The sequence below is a fragment of the Erpetoichthys calabaricus genome, chromosome 1 (assembly GCF_900747795.2).
Source record: "Erpetoichthys calabaricus chromosome 1, fErpCal1.3, whole genome shotgun sequence".
NCBI classification, from domain to species: Eukaryota; Metazoa; Chordata; class Cladistia; order Polypteriformes; family Polypteridae; genus Erpetoichthys; species Erpetoichthys calabaricus.
This window is the reverse complement of record NC_041394.2, coordinates 197,313,787-197,337,824: the sequence shown is the minus strand read 5'-3', so window position 1 is coordinate 197,337,824 and position 24,038 is coordinate 197,313,787. Positions and strand designations below refer to the sequence as shown.

The window sequence follows — 24,038 nt, the reverse complement described above, 5'->3', positions numbered from 1 at the left end:
CCCCAATAAATAGCAAGGTATCGGCAATATACTAATAACCCAATTGTGCTTCACTCACTCAGAATATGGAACCAATGTAGAAAGCATTTTAAGATGGAGAAGCTTTTATCTGTGGCACCTCTGCAAGAGAACCACCTCTTTCAACCCTCGCAAACATATGCAGTTTTTAATATCTGGAAAAGATTTGGGATTGAATTGCTCAGAGATCTTTATATAGACAACATCTTTGCATCCTATGAACAGTTACATTCCAAATTTAACTTTCTAGCTACTCATTTCTTTCACTATCTTCAAATCATGAACTTTGTTAAACAGAACCTGCCAGATTTTCCTCATCTTGCACCCTCATCCACGCTGGAAAAAATATTGCTCAATTTCAAGGACTTAGACACCATCTCTGCAATATATAAAAGTATTTTACAGTCCCTCCCTTTCAAAGATCCAAGAGGACAATGGGAAAAAGATCTCTTAATCAATACATCAGAAAAGGAGTGGAAAACAGCAATGCAGAGACTTCACTCAAGCTCCATATGCGCAAAGCATACAATTATTCAACTCAAAATTATATATAGCGCACATCTGTCTCGCTTAAAATTGTCCAAAATGTTTCCAGGGCAAGATCCAACCTGTGAACGCTGCAATCAAGTCCCAGCCTCACTGGGTCACATGTTTTGGGCCTGCACCAAATTAATATCATTTCAGACAGCCCTGGGGGGTATTCTTCGTACGTCGCTTAAACCATCCGAGATCAGGTGCCTCATCTTGAATGAGTTAATGCCAGTGAAACTCATCCAGATAAGTCGGTTTTTCAAATGCAGCTGTGTATTAGATTAGTGTAGCTGGATCTAATCATACGAGATGAATGCGCGCGCCCGCGCTGAGTGAAAAGCCCATATATATTGAGTCTAGAAAACATGATCAGCAAGTCTTTGATAGGCTGCAACAAAATGACGAAAGAACGTGCGCATTTTTTTTTCACACACGCGGCGCAAGACCTTTTATTCGAAGGACACGAAGAATTTCAAGATTTAATATACACAAGGGGTAACACTGCAAAAGCAGCCCAGACCAGAAAAGACGGCTGGCAAAAAGTGGCCGAAAAAATTAAACGCTAAGTAGTGTGCATTGTACCTACTGAATGCAGCGTTTCATTTCCTATGTGTCAGATTAATTATTATTTAATATGTCATAATTCCAGATCAAACGTGAGCACAAGGAGAACATGGGAACAGGTTAAAGTGAAGTACAAGAATATACTTCAAACTGGTAAATATTGGTATATAACTATTTAAAGAATTGTTGACATAAATAATCATATATAATATAAAAAACATTAATTTTAAAGCTAATAAGGAGGCAGACAAGCAAAAAACAGGTGGAGGTCCACGCAGTCCAGACCTAACCCCAGCAGAAGAGTTGGCTCTCCAGCAAAATGCCCATCGCTCTGTTTCTGAGGGCATTCCAGGGGGAAGCTCCTCCTCAGAACCAGTGGCAGGATGCAGTGGTCATTTCATTTCAGGTAAAGGATGGTCATTGCATATATTTGTCCTCCATGTGTGCTATAGGTATGTTCCATATAGCCTCTTTTTTGTTGGGTCAGTTGCAGGGAATGTCATATCCCTTGAACCTGTGTCTGACCAACGAGATATTGACGAAGGTCAAATATTTGATGAAGACACTGTGTCTGATTATTCATCAGGAGGTGAGGTACATTTTCCAAATAATGTTTCATCAAACTCCACTCTGATCAGTTCCATGTGCCCCAATCACATTTGGAAATCCTGGTAATGCGAATGTTAGGCTGATTGAGATTCTTCATGGAACTGTGGGTGTTTTAGCCTGTGTATTACCTACCTGCAATGGCATGAAACGCCTCTTTTATTGTCTGCACACGCAGGTGTCCAGGAAACACAATGAAAACCTGAAGGAAATGTTTCAGAGCCAAACAGACTTTACGAATTGCCTGGCAAACTGTACTTTTAGTTAGATTTTCCGCATCGCCTACAGTATATAAAAAAGTGCCGCTTGCAAGAAACCTCAAAGCAATGCCTACTGTCTGTGTGGTTGTGAGAGCCAGACTTCGCCGAGTTTGACTTCGAATATACGGAGCTAATAAATCTTTGAGGTACAATATTCCCCCTCAGCTAAAGCGGTATCTTTCGTACAGAATTTCCTCCGGGGTCAATAAAGGATCTTGCCGATCGCGCAAAACCCTCTTTATATGAAATTCTCTTCGTATAATTTGCGCACCAATATCAATTGGTCGCTCATTCATGAACGGCAAAGCCCTGACTGGATGACTTCCACGCACTGTCACTGATCACGTATGTAAACTAATCCTTGTTTACGCAGAACAAACCTGCTCCGAGCAGGTTTGCGGATTTGGATGTGTTGCTATGACAACACTTCCAGCAAGAGTTTCAAAAAACCGACAGATCCAGGATCAGGCCAAATCGTCAACAATTACATCCGGCTAAGCGAGTAATCCACGTACGAAAAATACCCTCCTGGTGTCACAATCCCTCCTAACCTATTAACAGCTGTGTTTGGTGTGCTTCCAGATGGGTTCAAAGTGGAGAAGGACAAACAAACGGTGATTGCATTCACTACACTTTTGGCACGCAGACTTATTTTGCTAAACTGGAAGAATCCTAACGCCCCTCTTTTAAGTCAGTGAGTGGGTAACCGATGTTTTATACTATTTGAAATTGGAAAAAATCAAATATACTGTTAGAGGTTCTGTACAGAATTTTTTTAAAACCTGGCAGGATATAATCAATAAAATTTTAGAATAAGCTCTTAAAGCACCGAGGAAGCCAATTATCTCCGCATCTCTTTTTCCTCTCCATGCATCTCTACTGGTCTATTAAACTCATAAATTTAGGTATGTCTATAAGCCTTAAGTTTTACTCTGTTGGCCATGCTCTCTCTCTCAGGGGCGGGGGTCGACTTGTTTTTTTGTTTTTTTTCTTCAATCTTATTATTTGTAAAAATTGATTGATTTTTATGAATGATTGCAATAAAATTAAAAAAAAAAGATGTTAATAAATGTTGGTGAAAAATTTGAGGTAGAATTCTTTTGTCTTTAGCTTTTATAAATGTTGGTAATAATAGTGGAGCAAGCTTATTTGAGAATTTTTAATAACATGCCACTGGGTAGCCATTAGGGCTGGCTGCTTTCCTACTTTGATGTGAGTTTATGGCATCTAGTAATTCTGAAATCGTCAACGGTTTATCCAATTCCACAGCATTAAGAGTATCTAGTTATTGTGTCTCTAATGAATCAAGAAACTCATTAGATTGTGTCTTATCTTCTTTGAACTGAGTAGAATATAGGGACTTATAGTACTCTCTAAATGTGTCGGTTATATTTTTATGGTCAATAATTTTTATCTCCGTCTGTGTTGTTAACTGTTTTTTATTGCATTACGGACTTCCTGCTTGTGGATTTGTTGGTCTGAGATTTTATTGGCCTTTACTCCGTGTTCATAATAATGATTTGTAGATTTAAAGATAAGCTGTTCCATTTCTTTAGTAGTCAAGAGGTTAAATTTTGATTGCAAAACCAATCTTTTCGTTTAGGGTGCCTCATTTTGAGACCTGGCTATTCTAGATCTGTTCTGGTAATTCAGCTGATTAACTCAGACACCTTCTTGATTTCCAGTTTATTTTTGTGATAAAGATATGAAATAATTTATCCTTTAAAAATGCCCTCAGAGTTTCCCAGAGTATATCTGTTGAGATCTCTGAGGATGCATTTGTTTCAAGATAATAAGTTTGTATGGATATGAATTCTGTACAATTCTGATCAGTTAATGAAAGGAAGTTAAGACACCAGCTATGAGATGAGTGTGTAGGATGCAGTAATTTAAGCTCCATGATCAGAGGGGTATGGTCAGAGATAACAATAGCATTGTACTTACAGGATTTGATAGTGGGCAAAAAATTATTGTCCATGAGGAAATAATCAGTTCTTGAGAAATAATGATGTACGGGGGAGAACAAGGAGTATACCCTTAGGTTAGATTTTAATAACCTCCATTGGTCAGATAAGTTATTATCTGTTACAAACTATGTAATCATCTTTGCAGTATTAGATGTTATCATCGTTGTATCTAAGGATCTATCCAGGTCAGGATTTAAAGCACAAAGTCTGCGTCCATTATAATTTTGTGAGTGTTCACATTAGGGATAGATGCAAATACCTTTTGGAAGAAAGCTCTATCATCCATTTTAGGTGCATTGATATTAATCAAAATCATTTAAGTATTAGATAAATTACCTGTCTCCATGACATATCGGCCTTCAGAATCAGATATTGTATCTGAAACTAAAAATGGGATAGTTCTGTGTATTAAGATTCCCACACCCCTGCTTTTCTTTGTATAGCTAGAGTGAAAAATTTGGCCAGACCACTCTCTTTACAACTGAAACTGGTCCTTGCTTAATAAATGAGTTTCCTGTAATAATACTATCTTGGCATTTAGACGTGTAAAGTGGGAGAGTACTTTCTTTCTTTTCTCTGACTTTCCAGCTCACAAAATTCACTATTTGGTCATGGAAATATTTCTTCTGAACTTTTGTTGACATTTTGTAGTCTTAGGTTAGGGCAGTACATTGTAAATACGATAGCTTTGACATAGATTTCATACTATTACCAAGTAATACACGTATGAAGCGTATTGTTATGTTGTCACTAACAGTTATTGGGGTAAGGGTGTAATTCTAAAACAAGAAAGAGAAAATAACAAAGAAAGGATACACTTAGCTTCTTTATTTAATAATAGTTTGAAGGAAGCTCCTGGCAATGCACAATGAAGTGGGGGGTTTCTGGCAGTTGGCTCTGGCTACTTTGATTGTGCGGGAGGCATGTTCCTAGGTATGGCCATCCGTGCATAGATGAGGTTCAATTTTCAGTGCAGTTGCCAGAGCCTTTATATTTTTCTCACTGCCTTTGGATCCAAATTAAGAACATGCAGTTTCCAAAACATGGGATTCAATCGTTTTACTTGCGCAGTCCGATTTTAAATAGCACCCAGTAAATGTTAACCATAGATTGACCACCAAACCAAGGGGTGCACCTGCTAATAGCCTGCCTGAGTTTCTTCCGTTTGTTTCTTCTCGTCTGTTTCACCTTTTTCCCTGTTGCTTAAATACTTCAGCTGTGTCCATTCATGGCCTCAGTTACCCGTCTTAAGAAAAATAATGTATTGTAGAATAAAACTCACAGATCAAATTGGCACACTTCAAACGTTTGGCTATACCACATAAAATCCATCCCTTCCAATTCTTGAACCATTTCATTGGACCCCTTTTCAGACTCTTTGCACACCTCACTTGCATCACCAGCGAGACCAAAAAGAGTGTTAGAGAAACGGACAAAGAAAATGGATCCAGACACTCCTGACTCACTGCAAATCTAAGCATGGCCTATTGCTTTCTACTGTTTTCAGGTCAACTTATTTTGATTCTGGGGTGTGGCATCAAAATTTATTCTGGTCAAAGTTGTAGTGAGCTTGGAGGATGGATGTTGGCAAGAGCTCTCCTGGTGGGAGGACGGTACATAAGATGTTTGGAGGCGTGCATACTGATTGGGAAGTATTTTTGAAAAGCCCACATACTTGAATCAGGGATAAATCCAAAGAATGAAGGCCTACTAACTAGCAGGACATTTGTTTATTATGTATAGTATTTCATCTTTGTGATTAACCCTTCATTGTACTTCTGGCTGCTTTTGTATTTATTTTGGTTTGGGGACTTTTCAAAAGAACCCATTGTATATTAAACATAACCTAATAGCAAGACCAGTTTAGTCCAGAGTTGTCATGGGCTGATGCCTTTTTCTGTAGCATCAATGCAAGTTCATTTGCATTTTTCTCCACATACAAAGATTCAGAGCTGTTACCTGCACTGCACCAATAGCTCTTGCATGGTTCCCAGATGTTTGTTCCAAGCACTGATATGCATAAAAAAATAGACAAGCTACAAAAGTGTATCTTTTATTGTTTATTTAGCATTTTCCATAATATTACAATCATTTCTCTAATACAAAAAAAGACCCCTTTTGTTCGATAAAATAGCTGTAAATGTGCACAATAGGCAGAACTATTTATTCCCAAATAAAATACATGATAAAAACCAACAACACGTACTAAAAAGGCATTGTATAGAAATGTTCCATATATACATTTAATTATAGCAATTTATATTAGGGTTCTGTAGTGAAATAAACTGTAAACCTTTATGAGCACCTGAACTGCTGTCATTCTACTGGGTGAAAACATTCTCCACTGCTAATCCCAGATGCCTACCTTATCTGTCAGGTCTCCCTGAGGTTCACATTTGGCAGCATCGTCTAAACCCTCCATTGTATGAATTTGATCAAAGCAAAAAACACTTTCTGTACAAAATAATACAGACGGATGATGGTTTTGGACCTTCACTTTAGGCCATTTAAAGGAGGGAACTACGTGTTACTTTGTTCTGTATGTAAACACTGAAGCTGCCATTTAAGTTACATCGAAATATTGTCTGTAATTACTTTATACGTTTCCAAAAGTGCCTGATGGAAGGAAATGGCTTAATTTCATTTTATGGCTGTTCTGTATGAGCAATGAATTTCTAAAAAAATTTGTTCTAAGAAGAATCAATCTGAACAGAAGGCCCCCAGTTTCAATTATTCACACAGGAAGGCTTCGGAGAATCTTGAACCTTTACCGTACTTCTTTTCTATTTTCATTTTTCTATCCTAAAGATGCATTCAGGCACATTTGGTTAAGCAGAAATGGTAAGCTGAAGTTTTCAAGCACCTTAGGCACAGCAGGATAATGCTTTCCTGCCACAAAAAAAAACAATTTGAATCAAATTTCAAAGTTTCCACTGCTATGGAATGAAGGTGCTGTCCTTCAGTATTCACAACTATGGCACTGCTGAACGACCAGCAAAACATGTTGGCGATAAAAATGATCAAGTACTGTAGTGTGACTGCATGCAAAATCCGTGAAAGCAATGAAAATTGTTAGATATTTGTAACAAATGGTTTTCTACAATTTTCAATAGCAAAAGTGAATTCAGCCTGAAGATAATCATCATATACACTAAAGCGAAGAAATACATACAGGCAAAGTATACCAAGCTCAGACATACAGTCATATAGTTTCTGTAATCACAGTGATTATTTTAATTAATGTGCCATATAACTAGTAACGTTTCAGCTTTAAGTGCACGTTCACATCTAAATGTCTATGTAAACCATAGGAACTTCTTTCCTGTTTATAACACAAAGAGAAAGGTGGCATTATCCCTTATAGCCCTATTCAAATTACAAAATTTAACATGGAACACAATATTTACAGTACATATACAATCCTCAAAAAAGACCATGTATGTAATCTAACGCATGCAAATAATATTAAGCCATTTCATTTGAAATATCCTCTTTGTCATACATAGAAGTAGATCTACAAAAGATCTATAAATACTGTCCACTTTGGTTTGGTGGATTTAGCACAAACCTTTGCTGACCTTTCGTGTGGATAAAATTCTGCAGTAGATTTTTATTTCGCGGCAGCAGCTCACAGATTTGATGAAAATTAACAATACAACAAAAAGCAGTATGCAGACTTAAGAATCAGGATTATCAGAAAGTTAAGTTTCCAAAAAACAAAATGTAAGCTTCTTTAGGCGTTATGACACATGGTTTGAAAATGCGATCATTAATATCTTGAGCTAATTATGTTTAAGTGTGTCAGCATCTTACATGGTGGCACATTAATTGCTGGAAATGTGTGAAGTCAGCATTTAGCTAAATAACATTTTTAAAAGATGAAAATGGAGGGATTTAGGAATACATTTAAAATGTAGCACAAGCAGCACTAGCGTACTATTTGATGAATCCTTTATAAAATGGGTTCTTTTACAAGAAGGCCATTAAGTCAAGAGCAACATATAAATTAATCTTTGAACCTCAAGAGGTCATTTTACTTGGCATGTATAAAATGCAGAGGCTTGCCATGCCATTTTTTCTTCATTAAGGCAACAAAAGGCTGCATGAGCTGCTACAGGTGGAGTCAAAACGTCTCTGGGTTTTATATCCCATTCTTTCCTCGTTTATGTTTTGTCTACCTTTTGGATACTTAACATTAAACTGATTTTTGGTTAGCTTACATTGTATCTGATACAGTAGTATATCATCAATCCATTCATTCACCTATTTTCTAAACCTATATTTCCTTTTTTAGGATCACATGGAACTGCAGCACTAGGCACAAGGCTGGGACCGCCCATGGTGGGATGCCAGTCCACTGTATGGCACACTCACCCAGAAACTGGGTTGACTAATATCTTTGGGATACTGTATGAGACCACAGAAAACCATGGATGGCCCCTAACAGTGAGCAAGCTGGGATATGAAACGAGATGTATGGAGCTGTGAGGCAGCAATGACTAACCACTGTGTCACCTTCATTCAAATAGTACTCTTTAAATTTAAAAGCTACAAAAGCCAAACTTATTTTCCATGAACAGATAATAACATGAAATAGTCATTAAAGATTTTTTTAACTTTAAGGCTTATGACCAATAAGCAATAGACATTGAAGATTTTGCCACTGCAAAGCACTTCTACAGCACTAACAGAAGCAAAAATAATTTGATGACATGGAAATATAAATTTAGCACACTTTTAAATTTTTTTTAACAGGGAAACAAAATGTACATATTCAAATTGTGTAGGTACAGTTACTGAAGCTCAAAAACACTAACTTTATAAGCGAGCATATCAAGGTAAGCCATTAAACGTTTTATATCTGGCAAAATCTGCTTTTTCACTCTCATCAAACTGTTCGGAAAATAAGCACACCAAAAGAAACATTAACATGTGAAAAGTGGAGCTATTTTTAACTATTTTATATTAAATAATCATCTCATACATAATCCTGAATAAAGTCAAATAGAAGCATAAAATAATGTAGTAAAGAAACAAGCAAATACTTTAAGGAAATTGATATCTCAGCTTATTAGTGATCCTAATATACAAATATACAGACACATAAATGTATGTATATATGTATAGCGGGGTAACCGAATCCCCTTAGCAGCTATGGCACACAACTACACAGAGAGGTGATAAAAGACAAACAATGGGTTTTATGCAACATGTTACACACACGAGGAGGGGATAAAAAATACAGACAGTAGAACACAAAATGAATCCATCACTTTAGACCTGTCCCTTTGACTGTTGAGATGGCTAACCTATGATTCTGCCACCTGAGAAACAGAATGGCACTTACATTTTTCTTCCTGAACAGTTGAGCAAGTCATTTTATTCCACTGGGCCTGATCTGAATGTATCTCAACAGTGCCAGTGTTTGAAGAGAACTGTAATACTGTCACACTGTGGTCATGTTATCCACAATGAGAGGTTGTCCCACACTCTTCCCACAGCTCTTTTGTTGCAGTTGCAGCCAACACTGAACTTGTGAGGTCACTGCATCCCTAGCACTCTGTGTGGTTTTCCAAAAACTAGCCACAATTTCCGAGTGCTAGCTGTATTATCAAACTGGTTCTGTCCTTCTTTTATTAAGTGTGTCCCCTGAAAATAGCGATGCACTCTAATCTAAGGCAATAGCCCTATAAACGCTTTTCAGGTCTTTTGGAAGACTGTTCAATCAACATCTCTAGGGTGAGGTATGCTTTTGATTTTAAGTTGCCTTCCATGATGGTATCTGAAGTCTACCAAGGGGATGGAGAACCATCCATTCGGACATCTGGAAATTTAGAGATGTATAAGAGCTCCTGTGCAGATCTTCTTAAATGGAATTGGTATATTGTGTCAAGGTCAAGGAGTACTAACAGTAGCAAGAGTAAGTGTGGGACAAAGGTTCTTCCCTACAATCTGATATTTCAGCTTATTACAGACCTTAATATACACAGATTCAGAAACATATGTCTAAGTATGTATATATACTGTAGTAGGGTCAGCTATCTCCTTAACAATCTGAAATTACTTTATTATGAACCTCCAAACCATACTGAAGATATCTGGGCATTATGCAGGATATAGTTAAAGTTGTAACTAGAAAGTTTCATTAGCATACTGTGTTTCTCATTGCCCTTTGCCACCATTCATTTACCATTAAAGAATGTTGCTTTCTCCAAATACATGATGAGGGTTGGCAAAGGAAAAAGATCCCCACACAAGGTAAACTGGTCTAAATAAAAATGCAAACTCAAAAACACAACCGAAAACATGAAACAATTAAATGGTCTCTTCTCCCATCACCAGTCAATTAATAGTAAGTCCAAGGCAAACTAATCAAACGGGTCCTTCTGCTGGATACAAGCGTCCCTCTTGGTTAGTTTCGTGTTGGTTTCTACAAATATGAATTCTAATAAGATGACTGCTCATGTTTAGCAGCTGTATTTCTGCTGCTTTCATGAGACGATAATTTAAAAACAAAACAACACATATGCTATGTATAAAAATAATAATAATAATTTTAGTAACATAAATACTGTAGATGCACTTAGTGTAATAGCTTTTTAGTGAACTGTGAAAAAATGCTTAGTTTTAGTCTTTAGAATCTTATTGTAGCATCAGTATGGAATCAAACCATTAACTCGGATGCAACATTTCTGAATTCATCAGTGTGCTTGCATTGGAGTATGACAATTCAGAGCTTTTCCTCATCAGTGTCTTCAGCTTATCTGTTCAGTAAGTCTAGTGGCCACCAGAACCTGGAGGGTTGTGGATCCAGTCAGTAATTATCAATGACATACTTCCGATCATGAAAATAACTCCAACAGTAAGAAACACCAAGGCCTGCGGAGGAGAAAACGCACAGGTATTACAAAACAATAAACAAAGGCAGGATTACAGTTAAAAAATCATTAAATGTCCATGGCACAGCATGTTTCAGTTATTCAAGGTTGCATTTGGCATGCTAAGTGTACCATAACTGAGCTGAACCATGAGCTACAAAGGAATGAGCACTCATGATGGAAGATATTTTAACATCTTTTTTTACTCAGTTGCAACAGTCTTAAATTTCCCCACCATAGCCTCGTTTTTTGACACTAAGCAAAGTATGTGCCAATGTTCTAATTACCTAGAAACTACCTAGTGAGTTTGTTAGATTGGAATGGCATATAATAAAATGTAATTTTGTAAAATGAGTTTTTACTTAATTAGAAGAGTTGCAGAAGTCACCACTGACTTACTATATGACACTCAGGAAAGTATTTGCCACTGTTCTTATTATTTGTAAACTGCCTTGTGAGTTTGGCACTACATACAATAAAGGCCATACAACCAATTTTTATGCAACAATCCCGACGGTTTCTAATTTATGTTTGGTGGGACACAGAATTGAGTGAAACAAAAAGCCTTTGCAGTTTAGGACTCCTAGTGCTAACAGTCATTCAAATCATTCTCCAGATCCTTGGCAGACTCTCTTATTTATGTTGTTGAATTTTACTCCTATAGTAACACACATTTTTGAAGTTGTAAGTGACTTAGACACTATAAGATGGTACTTATAATTGTGAATGCATTTTTATGGTAGATGCATATACAGATTATAAATATATTCAATTTGGGGATCCTCACTAGAACATCAGGTTTAATCATTTCCTCCACTTTCCGTATCAAGTAATTAACATATTGTTAACAACCAACAGAAGCAAAATGAATCCTGTGCACCATCTGCTATATTTCAAAACACCCTGAGGTAAATTTCTTAGAAAATGATTAATAGATAATCTACTATGTTTATACATGGTGCTCAGTTAAAGGCAGGATTAGGAAACTGGCTGGAACGAAAACAACACACACCTGGGTGGCTGGGGAGGCCTGGCATTGTGTTTAAAAACCACTACGCAAGTGAACCTAAAATAAAGCCCAGAAGACCAAAGTGCCAAAATAATTATTTTACTGGACTAATGAATTATAGATAAGGGAAGAACAAGCAGAGAGCACAGAGTGCTCATACAAGCAGATAGCAAACAAATTTTCCTTCTCCCTGCTTGTTCTGCAATAGGTACTGAACCCTCGTTTGATAGGTATGTAAATCTCATCCACTTGCCGACCTAAAATTAGCACAAAACAACACTCTGTCAACTCCTATCTTACACATTCTCTCTCGCTCTCTCTTACTAACACCTGGTCTCTCTTACTCTTGCTATTGTTCTTCATCCCCTCCTTACTCCACGCTCAAAGGTTTTCCAGGTGTGAGAGGGGTTTTAAACTCCATTTTGTGGTAATTTCTCGGCAAGCCCCAGTATCCCTTTCGGGGTCATGGTCCACCCTTTAATTGTACCAGGGGCAACAGACTACAGCTCTGCGCCCAGCAAACCTTCAGTGGCCTTAAAGGGCTAAATCTCTAAGGCAACTACCCTGCTGCCTGCATTTTGCGAATGATTGATAGATTCCAGAAGTTTCCCCTTGGGACCATATGTCCTCTAGCAACAAGAAGGTGCAGGCAACTCTAGTGTTTCTTTTCTTTTCTTTCTCTGTTACTGGACTGTCAGACATCTTTAGCAATTGTGTTTCTTAGCAAGACTGTATACCTGCCTTCAGACTTCATCTGTTCTTCATGTGTGTTACTGACCTCACTTGTTGCCCTTTCATGGCTCTTATAACACATACACCTGAGCTGTGCTCATCTTCTTGCACTAATGCTGAAGCTTGCATGCATAGTTACTGCTGGAGTGTGCTTCTCCACACCCTTATTCTGTGTCCCTCTCTCTGTCATACAACCCCTATCCCTACCAGGTCCCCCTCTACAGTTAGTTTACCCTATAAATATTTCTGTATACAGAAGCTAATGAGTTTGTGAAAGGCCCAGTACTTACTCCAATTTTTTGTGGTGACCGGAAAGGTATGCTTTTCACTAATCTGAGGTAAAATGAGGCTGGCAGTATGAATATCAGAAGGGTAGCCGCCGAAGCTCCTGAAACAACAAATACAAAGTAAGAAGAAAAGTTAAAAAGTTTTATAATCTGATAAAGAATCTTTACTATTTAAAAATGAGCATAGAGTGGTTTACAAAGCAGTCGTAATTTACAAACAGGACATTGCACATACATAATAAAACATGAAGACTATAAAGTCAACTAAGCTGGCAAAGAAAAAGAGTCAATTAGGAGACATATTTTCAAGATCTATTACCAATATCTAGGGTTTAAAACACTTTCAGACACTTCTTTCAGCTGCCTAAACAAATACAAGTACTGTACATTGGCATGCCGTATTCATTGAGGTATGTTGAGTCATTTGTGTTTGTCTTCTGTTTTGGCATGAAGCCTTTGAAATATGTCATAATGAACATTTTTAATTTGACATTTTTTGTTCTGCATATATCATTACAAATTACTTGTACAAATAACATTTCTCTGGCACAGATACATTCTTCATATTTTAACAAACTACATGGTCCACTGTCAAAAGAACTTGTACCTTTCTACTTTAGTTTTGTTTTTCAAATGTGATGTGGAACTGGCTTATTATAAAGTTTATGTGTCTGCTATGGAGTTCACGAACTGACATTAGGCATACATTACAGACATACAGAGCTACTATGAATTGTTCGGGGGGGGGGGGGGGGGGTGCTTATTCTGCGGGCTGAATGTGGATCCCAATACCCCAGGGCAGTGATGGGGACACTGTGCTGTAAAAATGGTACTAACCTTTGGATGAGACATACTGTAAAATCAAGGTTCTGTCTTTCTGTGGTCATAAGAGGTCCCAGGGCATCCTTCATAAAGAGAAGGGTGTATCTCGATATCCTGGTTAATTTGCCTACCATGGCCTAATCATTCTGGCCCCCTAATCATCCCCTGTCTTTAACTGACTATCTTTCTCACCACTTCATCACGTAACAGCTAATGTGTGGTGAGCACTGGTACAAAATGGCTGCTGCCGCATCATCCAGGTGGATGAAGCACATTGGTGGAGGCTGAAGTGGCTTCCTAATCTCTATTTAAAGTGCTTGGAGTAGTAAGAAAAGTGCTATATAAATGTAAAGCATTATTATTATCATTATTATTACTATATCTGGATTAACCTGTTCCTAGGCCATGGACCAAAAAAGCAACCAATGACCACGCAAATTAACTTCTTTTTACAATGCTGTTCTTTATATTGTATGACAAAATAATACTAATAACATTTGCTGCTCCTCACAATAAAAATGTTTAACATCAGTCAGCAAGAATGGAAGTCTTTAAATGCACACCAGGAATCGAAGGTGGTCTGATATTCACTTACGTTATTGAATTAAGTATTGCTATTTAAAAAAATATGCAGTATATATATAACTTCTTATACAACAATTGTGAATACTGAGAAAATGTAAAAGAAATCAAAAGAATAGCTTTTTAAACTGTCACTGTAAAGATTTTTGGCAGCTGGTGACAAAATAAATGTAACAGGCAAGCAGTAACATAAATGTATATTTACTAGTAGTTTCTGGTTACTGTATTTTTTCTTTTTTATGCTTAACTGCAAATCATAGTGAGATTACAAAGCATTGCATTTCAGTGTCATTAAGACTGAAAAATGATATCCAGCGTAAAAAAATGTATGTTTTGTTCACAACCACCGCTAAACTTATTAACAATGTAACAATAACAATGAAATATTATCTCCACTGGAATGTGATCTGAACAAGCTAACAAAACACTCCCACATTCCAAACAAGCACTTCCTTTAAACTTAAGAAGAGTGAGAGGAAACTTACCAATAAAACCGAAGATGTCCCGAATCGTAGGGACAAATATCACCAGGAGATTATTAAATGCGAGCAGAGCTGCCGCAATCAGCATGTGCCTCAGCCAGCTGAACTCTCTGCCATTAAATAACAATGTTGTGATGGAAGATCGAATCTGATATAACAAAAAAAAAGTTTATTATGTATTAACCACAAGAAAATCCATAAAAAGGCAACATTAGTTGCAGCTTAGATTACAAATAAATCAGTTCAGATAAATACAAACATTTTTCTCTACTTTAAGCAGAAGAAATGATGAAGTTTTCTTTAAAGTTAACACATACCAGTTTGACATGGTTGATTTAAGACTAAGCTATAAAATATAAGAAAAGGGATAGAGGGAATGCTATACTCTGTTTTAGTTTAGTTTTAATTTATAACTTGGCAACACCTACACACTGAAGCGACTGTGTAATGTTTTATGATGTTGTGCATTTGGGATATAAAATGTGTGCTATGTTTTTATTCACCAAATTAGAGATAAAACAGACTAATTTTGAAATGGGTAGCGCGGTGGTGCAGTGGTAGTACTGCTGCCTCGCCGTAAGGAGACACAGGTTCGCTTCCTGGGTCCTCCCTGCGTGGAGTTTGCATGTTCTCCCTGTGTCTGCGTGAGTTTCCTCCCATAGTCCAAAGACATGCAGGTTAGGTCCACTGGCGATCCTAAATTGTCCATAGTATATGGTGGGAGTGTATCCTGCGGTGGGCTGGCGCCCTGCCCGGGATATGTTCCTGCCTTGTGCCCTGTGTTGGCTGGGATTGGCTCCTGTGACCCTGTGTTAGGTTATAGCGGGTTGGACAATGACTGACTGACTGGCTAATTTTGAAATGTGATGCATTGCTGAAAGGCAAACTTATACAAAATAAAAAGTATTTTGAAAATCAGGCAGCAAAAAACAGTTGATACAACCACATGGTTGGCAATTACTAACTACAAATTAAAAAACAAAACGTTGTATCAACTCTGAAGATTACCGTTTACCACACAGGAAGCTTTTTTGTGAATGAGTGATAAGAAACACGTGGCACCCTTTCCTGTCACTCACATAAAGTAGGTGAAGGTTCACAGGCTGTACTTGCACAGCACACCACAGGACAATCTGGGCAAGGCTATGGGCAGGGACTGCTTGCTGGGCGCAGAACAAAAAATTAGGTACCAAGGTTACAGTGTCAACTGACAGTCTGTCAAGGGAAAGGAAAAGGAAGAAGGAAGGAAAAAAAACGAAACAACTTGCGTATAAAGCTTGCGTCATACTTGACAAATATCATCTGTTCCACACACAAGGACTTGGCTTCATTATCTTTTTAGCATCACTACAATCTTGCAACAGTGTCTCCACATACTGGATCATGATTATATGTTTAATTTAAGAGCATCACATTTTTTTAAATCTCAAATAACTAAAAAAAGATCTTTTTCAAGATATTTATGTTTTATGCCTCTGCACGTACAATTCAATGCATTTTCTTCTATAAATCACTTCATGCTACTGTATGTCTTAACTTTGTGCCTTACAGGGTGCCAAATTATACATCACACCCTAGTATTACCTACTTTCCTAGCGTATTTTGTTTTGTTTTTTTTAAAGAAGGATAGTCAGAGGCCTAAGTGTACCCAGTCGAAAATCAAACCTACATGAAATGGTAGTATACTGCAGACCAGTCTTTGTCACACACAAACACATATATTTGCACAAGAGTAAGTTACATATGCAAATCAAAATACACTAGCAATGCATTTAAAATGCAAACACAAATGAAGGCATGCAGCTTGAATTTAAGTCCAAGAATTGTGAGGCAGTGATGCTATTTATTATTATTGCACAGTCAGTCTCCTGGATTTACAGCCATACAGTTCAGCTTAGTCTGTGACTGGCTTTAGTAGATGCATGACATTGCTATTACCAACTTCTCTTTTTCAGAAACTGACATACACAAGTCTGATATTTTGTGCCTTAAGTCTTTATACTACTGTTTTTTTGTAATGACAAAATGACAGCCTATGCCTCACACTGTATTGGTACAGGATCTATCTGAACATAAGCTACTTTGGGATGTATAGCAAACATCAGTCAATTTATACAGTACACCAGAGATAGAAAATCTCCATAGCCAACAAACAAACATTTCAAAGTGATCAGTAAATACAAAAAATATGTTCACATTTTTTCAGCCCTACTACTTATAAAACACATTTACGATTTCCTGAAAAACACAGAGATACAGAATTGCCTTAAATAACTGTGACACTATCTTCCTTTATAACTTGTTTCGCAATTCTCTTGCTTGGGCTGTTTCAAAAGACATGCTTTGTGACGTCACACCTGGCACTGAGTTTGTCAATGTGAGTTCCAAGAAAGGCAAGTTTAGTTGTTTTTTGGTAAGTGAGTCAGCAGCAAATGACATCAAAAGCCATTCAAACTGTCAAGTGCAAAAACTGAGTTGAGAGAGAGCATGAAAAGCCAGAGATTGCTATTACCATACAGGTTAGGTGGACTAGTAATGTTAAAAGGTTCCCTTATGTGTGCATGTGTGTGAGAGTTGTGTATGTTCACCCTGTGATGAGCTGGCACCCTGTCCTGAGCTTGTTCCTGCCTTGTGCTCAATGTTTTCTGGGATAGGTCCCACCTTTCCTGTGACCCTGCTGTGGATAAGCAGGGTTGTCAGATGAATGGATGGATAGAAAAGAGATTGATGGATACTATACAGTGCTTTTATCAAAAAGTATCAACTATTAATAAGGCGTTGAGAAACACCTTGAAATAATATCCCAACATACCATAAAATGAATCTAAGGTGAATTATGAGTGGACACAGGGGGAATGTTGAGTCATAACTAACTGAGTGGCAATATAAAATAGTGCTGTGCAGTTCACTTTGACTCTCACCATTTATCAAGCCAGCACTCCACAATGTCTGCCAAGGGGCTGGCTATTTATAGCTACAGTATTGTCTGAGGTACACTTCTATAACAAAGTGTACTCTCAAAACAAACATGAAATGAGACCTGCCTATGATCTCATAACCACTAAAATTATGTATTTAAAATGTAAAACACACCCTTCAAACTTTTCCATTGTGCACATGAATGAGTACTGTATTGTAGCAAAATGATTTCTAGAGAAGATTTGTTCTGTTAAGCTGCACTGCAAAAACACCTGAAAAGGCTCACGCCACCAGCATTCACTTCTGTACTGCAATGTGAACACTAGTCTCATTCTGGGAGTCTCCAAAGACCCACTGCTTCAAGCAGATGCAACATTTCACAAACAGAACACAGCAGGATTCATTAAAATTAATGAATTTATGAAATAAGCTCAAAATCCCGTCTTTTTATATTAGTACAGCACCCTGGCCTCCTACTGACAATCAGGTATCTCTTGATGGTACTGCCGTGCAGTGAGGAGCTGTCAAGTTAATTAAAAAAGCGATTTTTCACTTCCAGATATTTTTCCCTTATTAACAGGTTTTCCTTTTGAAGGTAGCCTGCAAGAAAGAAGCTGGCATGGCAAAGAAATAAAATGATTCTCTTGACAGATCATGGAATATAAGTTATAATTTTTATGATTCTTAATACTGTATATAATTTGAGAAAATCGTTCCTCCCCCAAACTATGCGATTCTTCAATTCCACCCGGGGGGGGGTGTAAACGTTAACATTATATAAAGTTATTGTCTGTTTTTTACCTGCATTATTATCAATATTTAATTTAATAATTGTTTTTTGTATCAGTAAGGTGATGCTGGAGTATGTGAATTTCCCCTTGGGATTAATAAAGTACCTACCTACCTACCTACCTACCTACCTACCTACCTATCTATCTATCTATCTATCTATCTATCTATCTATCTATCTATCTATCTATCTATCTATCTATCTATCTATCTATCTATCTATCTATCTATCTATCTATCTATCTATCTATCTGATTAATTAATAATTACTGGAAATCTGTTGTTTCCTCCGGGCACTCCGGTTTCCTCCCACAGTCCAAAGACATGCAGGTGAGGTGGACTGGCAATTCTAAATTAGCCCCAGTGTGTGCTTGGTGTGGGGGTGTGTTTGTGTGTGTCCTGCGGTGGGTTGGCACCCTGCCCAGGATTGCTTCCTGCCTTGTGCCCTGTGTTGGCTGGGATTGGCTCCAGCAGACCCCCGTGACCCTGTGTTCGGATTCAGCGGGTTGGAAAATGGATGGATGGATGGATGGATGGAAATCTGTTGTTGACACTGTAGTGGATCAAACAAACATTTAAACTCTTATTACCTATGCAAAGGTTGTGCAGCTTTGAAATAATTTTAGTAGATGATGGACACTACTGAAAATAGTTTTACAATTGAAAACATCAATAGTTGCCATAACAATATGAGACATATACAAAATTCATTTGGTGTTATAAGTATTCTACTTATTATTAGAAACAACAGTACAAGTATTTTGTGAATCTATGTAATCTCAGACAGGGTCACAGTGAACTACTTCTTATCTCATTAAACATTTGATGAGTCTAAACTTTGGATGAAATGCCAGTCTATTACAAACAGTTAAATAAAATAAACAAAAAAAAAGTCAGGCTGAAGTAAATTAAAAAAGAACTTACAGAAAAAAATATAATTATTGCATATTGGCATGACTAAATTAAAAAAAACAGCTAAGTTTGAAAAAGTTTGCTAAAACATAAAAAAAAAAGGTTTGGGCACAATCTTTTTCTGTTTTTCTAAATAACATCGAGGTGAAACATGGAGATGTGTTCTTTTTGCCAGTGTTCCCGTGGTTGAAATGCCTGGCTAAACTTATTTTAATTAAGTGTGTTAGTGTGTGTGAGTGTGAGTGTGTGTGTTGTGGCACGCGGCTGGGGGTGGTACCCAGCCGGGATGCCCAAGAGGACCGGAGGAGGGCTCACGCCTCCTCCAGACCATGAGGGGGCGTCCGCCCTGGTTGTGTTGGGGACCACGGGTACAGGGCTTTGAAGCCCAACCCTGTAGGGGCCTGTGGTCACTGCCAGGGGGCGCCCCAATGCCTGAAGAGCCCTGGACCTCAGCACTTCCGCCACACCAGGAAGTGCTGGGAGGAAGAGGAGCAGGGACACCCGGAGTGCTTCTGGGGATACAGCCGGCACTTCCGCCACACTGGGTCATGTCGGTGGAAAATTGCTGGAGCACACCTGGAGCACATCCGGGGGAACATTAAAGGGGCTGCCTCCCTTCATTCAGGGCTGGAGTTGGGTGGAAGAGGACGAGGTCTGGGAGAGGAAAGGCAGAGTGTGGTTTTGGCCTGGACTTGTGGGGTGATTGGTGCTGCGGCAGTGGGTTTGTGCACTTTAAATATTATAATAAACGTGTGTTGGACTGTAAACGATGTCCGTCTGTCCGTGTCAGAGGCTCGTTCCACAGTGTTTACTGCAGATATCTCACTTTTTCATGCAGGAAACAACACAGATTATCCCTGAGATCTTTTCTCTCAGATAGATAGATAGATAGATAGATAGATAGATAGATAGATAGATAGATAGATAGATAGATAGATAGATAGATAGATAGATAGATAGACAGACAGACAGACAGACAGACAGACCATTTATTTATATAGCACGTTTTTATACAAATGATGCAGCTCAAAGTGTATTTCATGTCATCTCTTTAAAGTATGCAGCAACTGAAATTTAGGATTTTCTGCCCCCTGCAGTATATACTTTGAGAGTGCATGTGTTATAATTGTTAAAAGATTCAAAGCTGTAAGGTATACAGCATAATTAAAATTATGCTCATCAGTACAAAAAGTCTTGCCTGTCTGAAATACTTTAGCACCATTCAGGCAATGGTGTCAGACAGCTTTTATGTACCTTTAAAATAGCGATCAGCACGCACCCTGTCAGTATCACATGATAGCATCACAGCTGTTAAAAGCATTTCAACAGAAGTACCAAGGAAAGAATATATGGAAAGTAAAGTGTCCTTGTGGTAACTGTATGGTACTTTTAAAAAATAGGTTAAAAAAGATAAAGTGAAAGCAATCTTGACCAAATTTTTTTTTTTTACATATCAGTCTCTCCACATTCTACGTAGCATGCAGTAAAAAAGCCTGTTCTGGTACACAAAGCCATCATACTTAAACTATAGTATGTGACCTGTGCTATATTTACTCAAGTAAAGCCATATGCTTGCATTATGAGTCAGTGTAAATGTCTTCAGCTTACTGGACTAATTTTGGAATGTACAGTATGTAGAGAAAAGCACAACATGCCACTTTAGTACACTTTAAAAAATGTATCCCAGAGAAAAAAATGTGCTATTGGGCAGATATATGTATTTCTTTGAAAATAACTCGGAGAAGAAACTGTACTGACAATATAAGCTTTTATAACACATATCTAGGTCTTTCACAAAGTGCTTAACATTATGATGTAAGATTGAGTCTAATGAAATCACACTGAAATAAAACAAATTTTAGGCTCCATTATTAAAAAAAAAAATTACATGAGAATGTACTGATTACAAAAGCTCAGACAATGAATACGTACAACTACCGAAGTGTTCGAATAATACTAGAAAGTTATTGTTTAAACAGTAACTCTACATTTTGATACTTAAAACAGCACTTATTTAGCAAATGTGTGGCAGCAGGCTTGTGATTCACAGGCTTAACAGAGAGGTCTTGATCATGCAGCTGTTGCATTAGTGTGGTCAATGGCAGTAAGGGCTAAGTAAAGATATTCTGTGTGTTTAACAAGAGCACCAAAGATATCACGGCCACATACCCAGCTCCCTTGACATGGGGCAGAAATTACTTTCTTTTCCTTATTAAGCATCTTAATATATGTTAGAATAATCATCCATTAAACCTAATGAAGCATTTTAACACTATAAGGCATTAAAGTTCAAGACAGTCATGTTTCCTCATCACAAAATCGAGATGGGCTTTAGGTTTTGTTTTGTCTTAGGTGACATGCATTCATATTTCATTCATATTTCTGTGCAGAATCTGAGTTTAGCACTGGCTTATCCTCTGCCTGAATTAAAAAACTCATGCTTGCAGCCTTGCTTTGCAGAATGAACACTCACAAAATTTTGCTGGTTGAGGTAAAGGAATTTCTGTATTGCGTAGCCCAGGGTGTTAGCACCGCAATTATATGGAGATGTTTTGCCCAAGTCTGCACCATGACAGTGTCACAGTTGAAGTAATTTGTCCTGTTTTATTTTTAATCAAGCTTTTTATTAATTCATCATGTATATGTATTGGTTTACTTTTTTGTTATGTTGTCTGAAGTAACAATAACAGCACACACATGCACACTTTGGTCCAGTGGGTGATGTCATGGCAGTTGTCTTATTTAAGGTCAGCTTGCCAATCTATTAGCATCTGCTATTTTGTTCGTTCAAAGTACAAGACTCATTATGAACTGAAATTTATTTGGACTTTTGCACAATTCAAATTTGTTAGATTTATTGGTTACTATAATTCTTACCTGGGCAACTCATGATTTAAACTGTTCTTTGGATCTGTTATTTGCTCTTCAGTGAATTTGCCCCTGACTTTCTGTATTCCTTTTTGAATCAAATCCAACAAATACAATAAAGCATTTTTGCTCTTTTTTCTCACCCACCCCTTCAAAGCTCTTATTAAGGGCATTTCAAACAGGCTCAGTCATCAAAGACTTCTACAGTATATGTTATGTACTGCTAGCACAAACATAATTACTCCAAAATGACCATGACGTAATATACCAGTAGAATCATAAAATGTAATGTAAATCTTTCTTATTGTTTAAGATAAAAATACTATATACAGAATATGTTGAATGCTTTGATTTAGTAACCATGTTCTATTGCCACATGTGTATATTTTCTGTTCAAAATCCTTATTTTTTACTTTTATTTAAAGAGACCAGAAAATCATTTACACTCCTTAAGAAATGCTTAGGTTCCCTAAGCAATCCAGCAACAAGTAGACATGAGAAATTTTAAAATAAGTGAAAGAATAATATGTTGAACTAACACGCCTTGTGAATTTGACCTACATCACACTATTTATAACTGCTGTCTAATTAATAAAAAGGATGTGCCTGTGTGTCTGTGGATCTTTATGACTGTCTGGTTGCTATGGTATGTCTCTGTTACTCCAAAAGATGGTGTATCACAAACATTAACGCTGCTTTTATGAATCACATACAAAATGGCATACAACAGAGGCATTTGCATTGCATTTGTCATTCTAACACTTGGTGCATCAAAATGTTTGTAGTAATGCATTTCATTACTACAAATGTTTGTGATGTATCACCTGTTGGAATGAAAATTGCAATGAATTTCATTACTACATGCATTACTAAACACATCCTAATAGAGGGTGCACTGCAAATGTCAATGCTCAGGTCTACGTTGATTACTTAGGTTTTAACCCATCTATAGATAGGAAGTACAGGTAGCTTAACATATATAGCTACAGACTATTGTAACGTTGTTAATGCTGCTTCATAGTACAAAAGGAAATAGTCCTGACAAGCATTAATATTCATTTATAGTAGTTTTATTAATTTGTCTCACACTGGACATTAAAAAGTACCAAAAATGACTATGGTGTAACATCATGCAGTTTATTACTGTGCATCATAAATATAAGCATTTAGTTAAATAAATCTTTTAAGGAAAAATAGCATACCACAAAATATTTCTGTTAAAAGCCCAACAAGATATACTGTACCTGTATGTAGTTTTCATTGTATTTAAAATAATTTTTATATGAAAAAGGGTTGATTATATTCTTTAGGACATTGTCCTCTAAAGATAAAGCATAATCCGACCCTTGGGTCAAGATCCAATATGGAACAAAAGAACCTTTAAATTTATACATTTATTTTTTAAAGATGCCACTACATGTACGTGGCACCACCTTTGGCTGTAATTATTAAAAAAATATATTTTTTTATGCTCATGCAATCAGACTGTGTCACTATTAGACATATATTTAAGTTTCAGACCATAAAGATTTATTTTAACTCAAGACTTACTGGAAACAGCACAATAGGGACAGTTAGTGTCACAGCTGTCAAGACTGCAAGACGGACCATGAGAAGCAATGTATCAAACTTGTACACTCTAGTGAAGGTGTGCAGCAATTCTGGTTCAACATTATCTGAAATAAATATAACAATGAGTCAGTTGTACAAGGAGACACCTAAAAACCAATTGCGTGTCCTTATAAATAAACCCATCTTTTATATAACTATTTAAGACTCATTTACTATCAAACAACACATTGTCAAATAAAC

At 37.2% G+C, this 24,038-nt stretch overlaps 2 protein-coding genes across 4 annotated transcripts in view; both read right to left on the bottom strand.

The window, feature by feature from the left end:
• The window catches only part of scaf11 (SR-related CTD-associated factor 11), a 651,915-nt gene that overhangs the window by 547,548 nt on the left and 80,329 nt on the right, over nt 1-24,038 (bottom strand). The gene's annotated exons all lie outside the window — the stretch shown is intronic.
• slc38a4 (solute carrier family 38 member 4) overlaps nt 5,994-24,038 on the bottom strand; it is a 95,321-nt gene continuing 77,276 nt past the window's right edge. For all 3 annotated transcript variants that reach the window (XM_051928690.1, XM_028810612.2, XM_028810609.2), the window contains exons 13-16: nt 23,778-23,902; nt 14,742-14,886; nt 12,856-12,953; nt 5,994-10,825 (exon numbers count right to left, since the gene is read on the bottom strand). In XM_051928690.1, the coding sequence (XP_051784650.1) occupies nt 10,724-10,825; nt 12,856-12,953; nt 14,742-14,886; nt 23,778-23,902 (470 nt within the window). In that variant the 3' untranslated portion in view covers nt 5,994-10,723. The remainder of the gene's footprint in view (nt 10,826-12,855; nt 12,954-14,741; nt 14,887-23,777; nt 23,903-24,038) is intronic.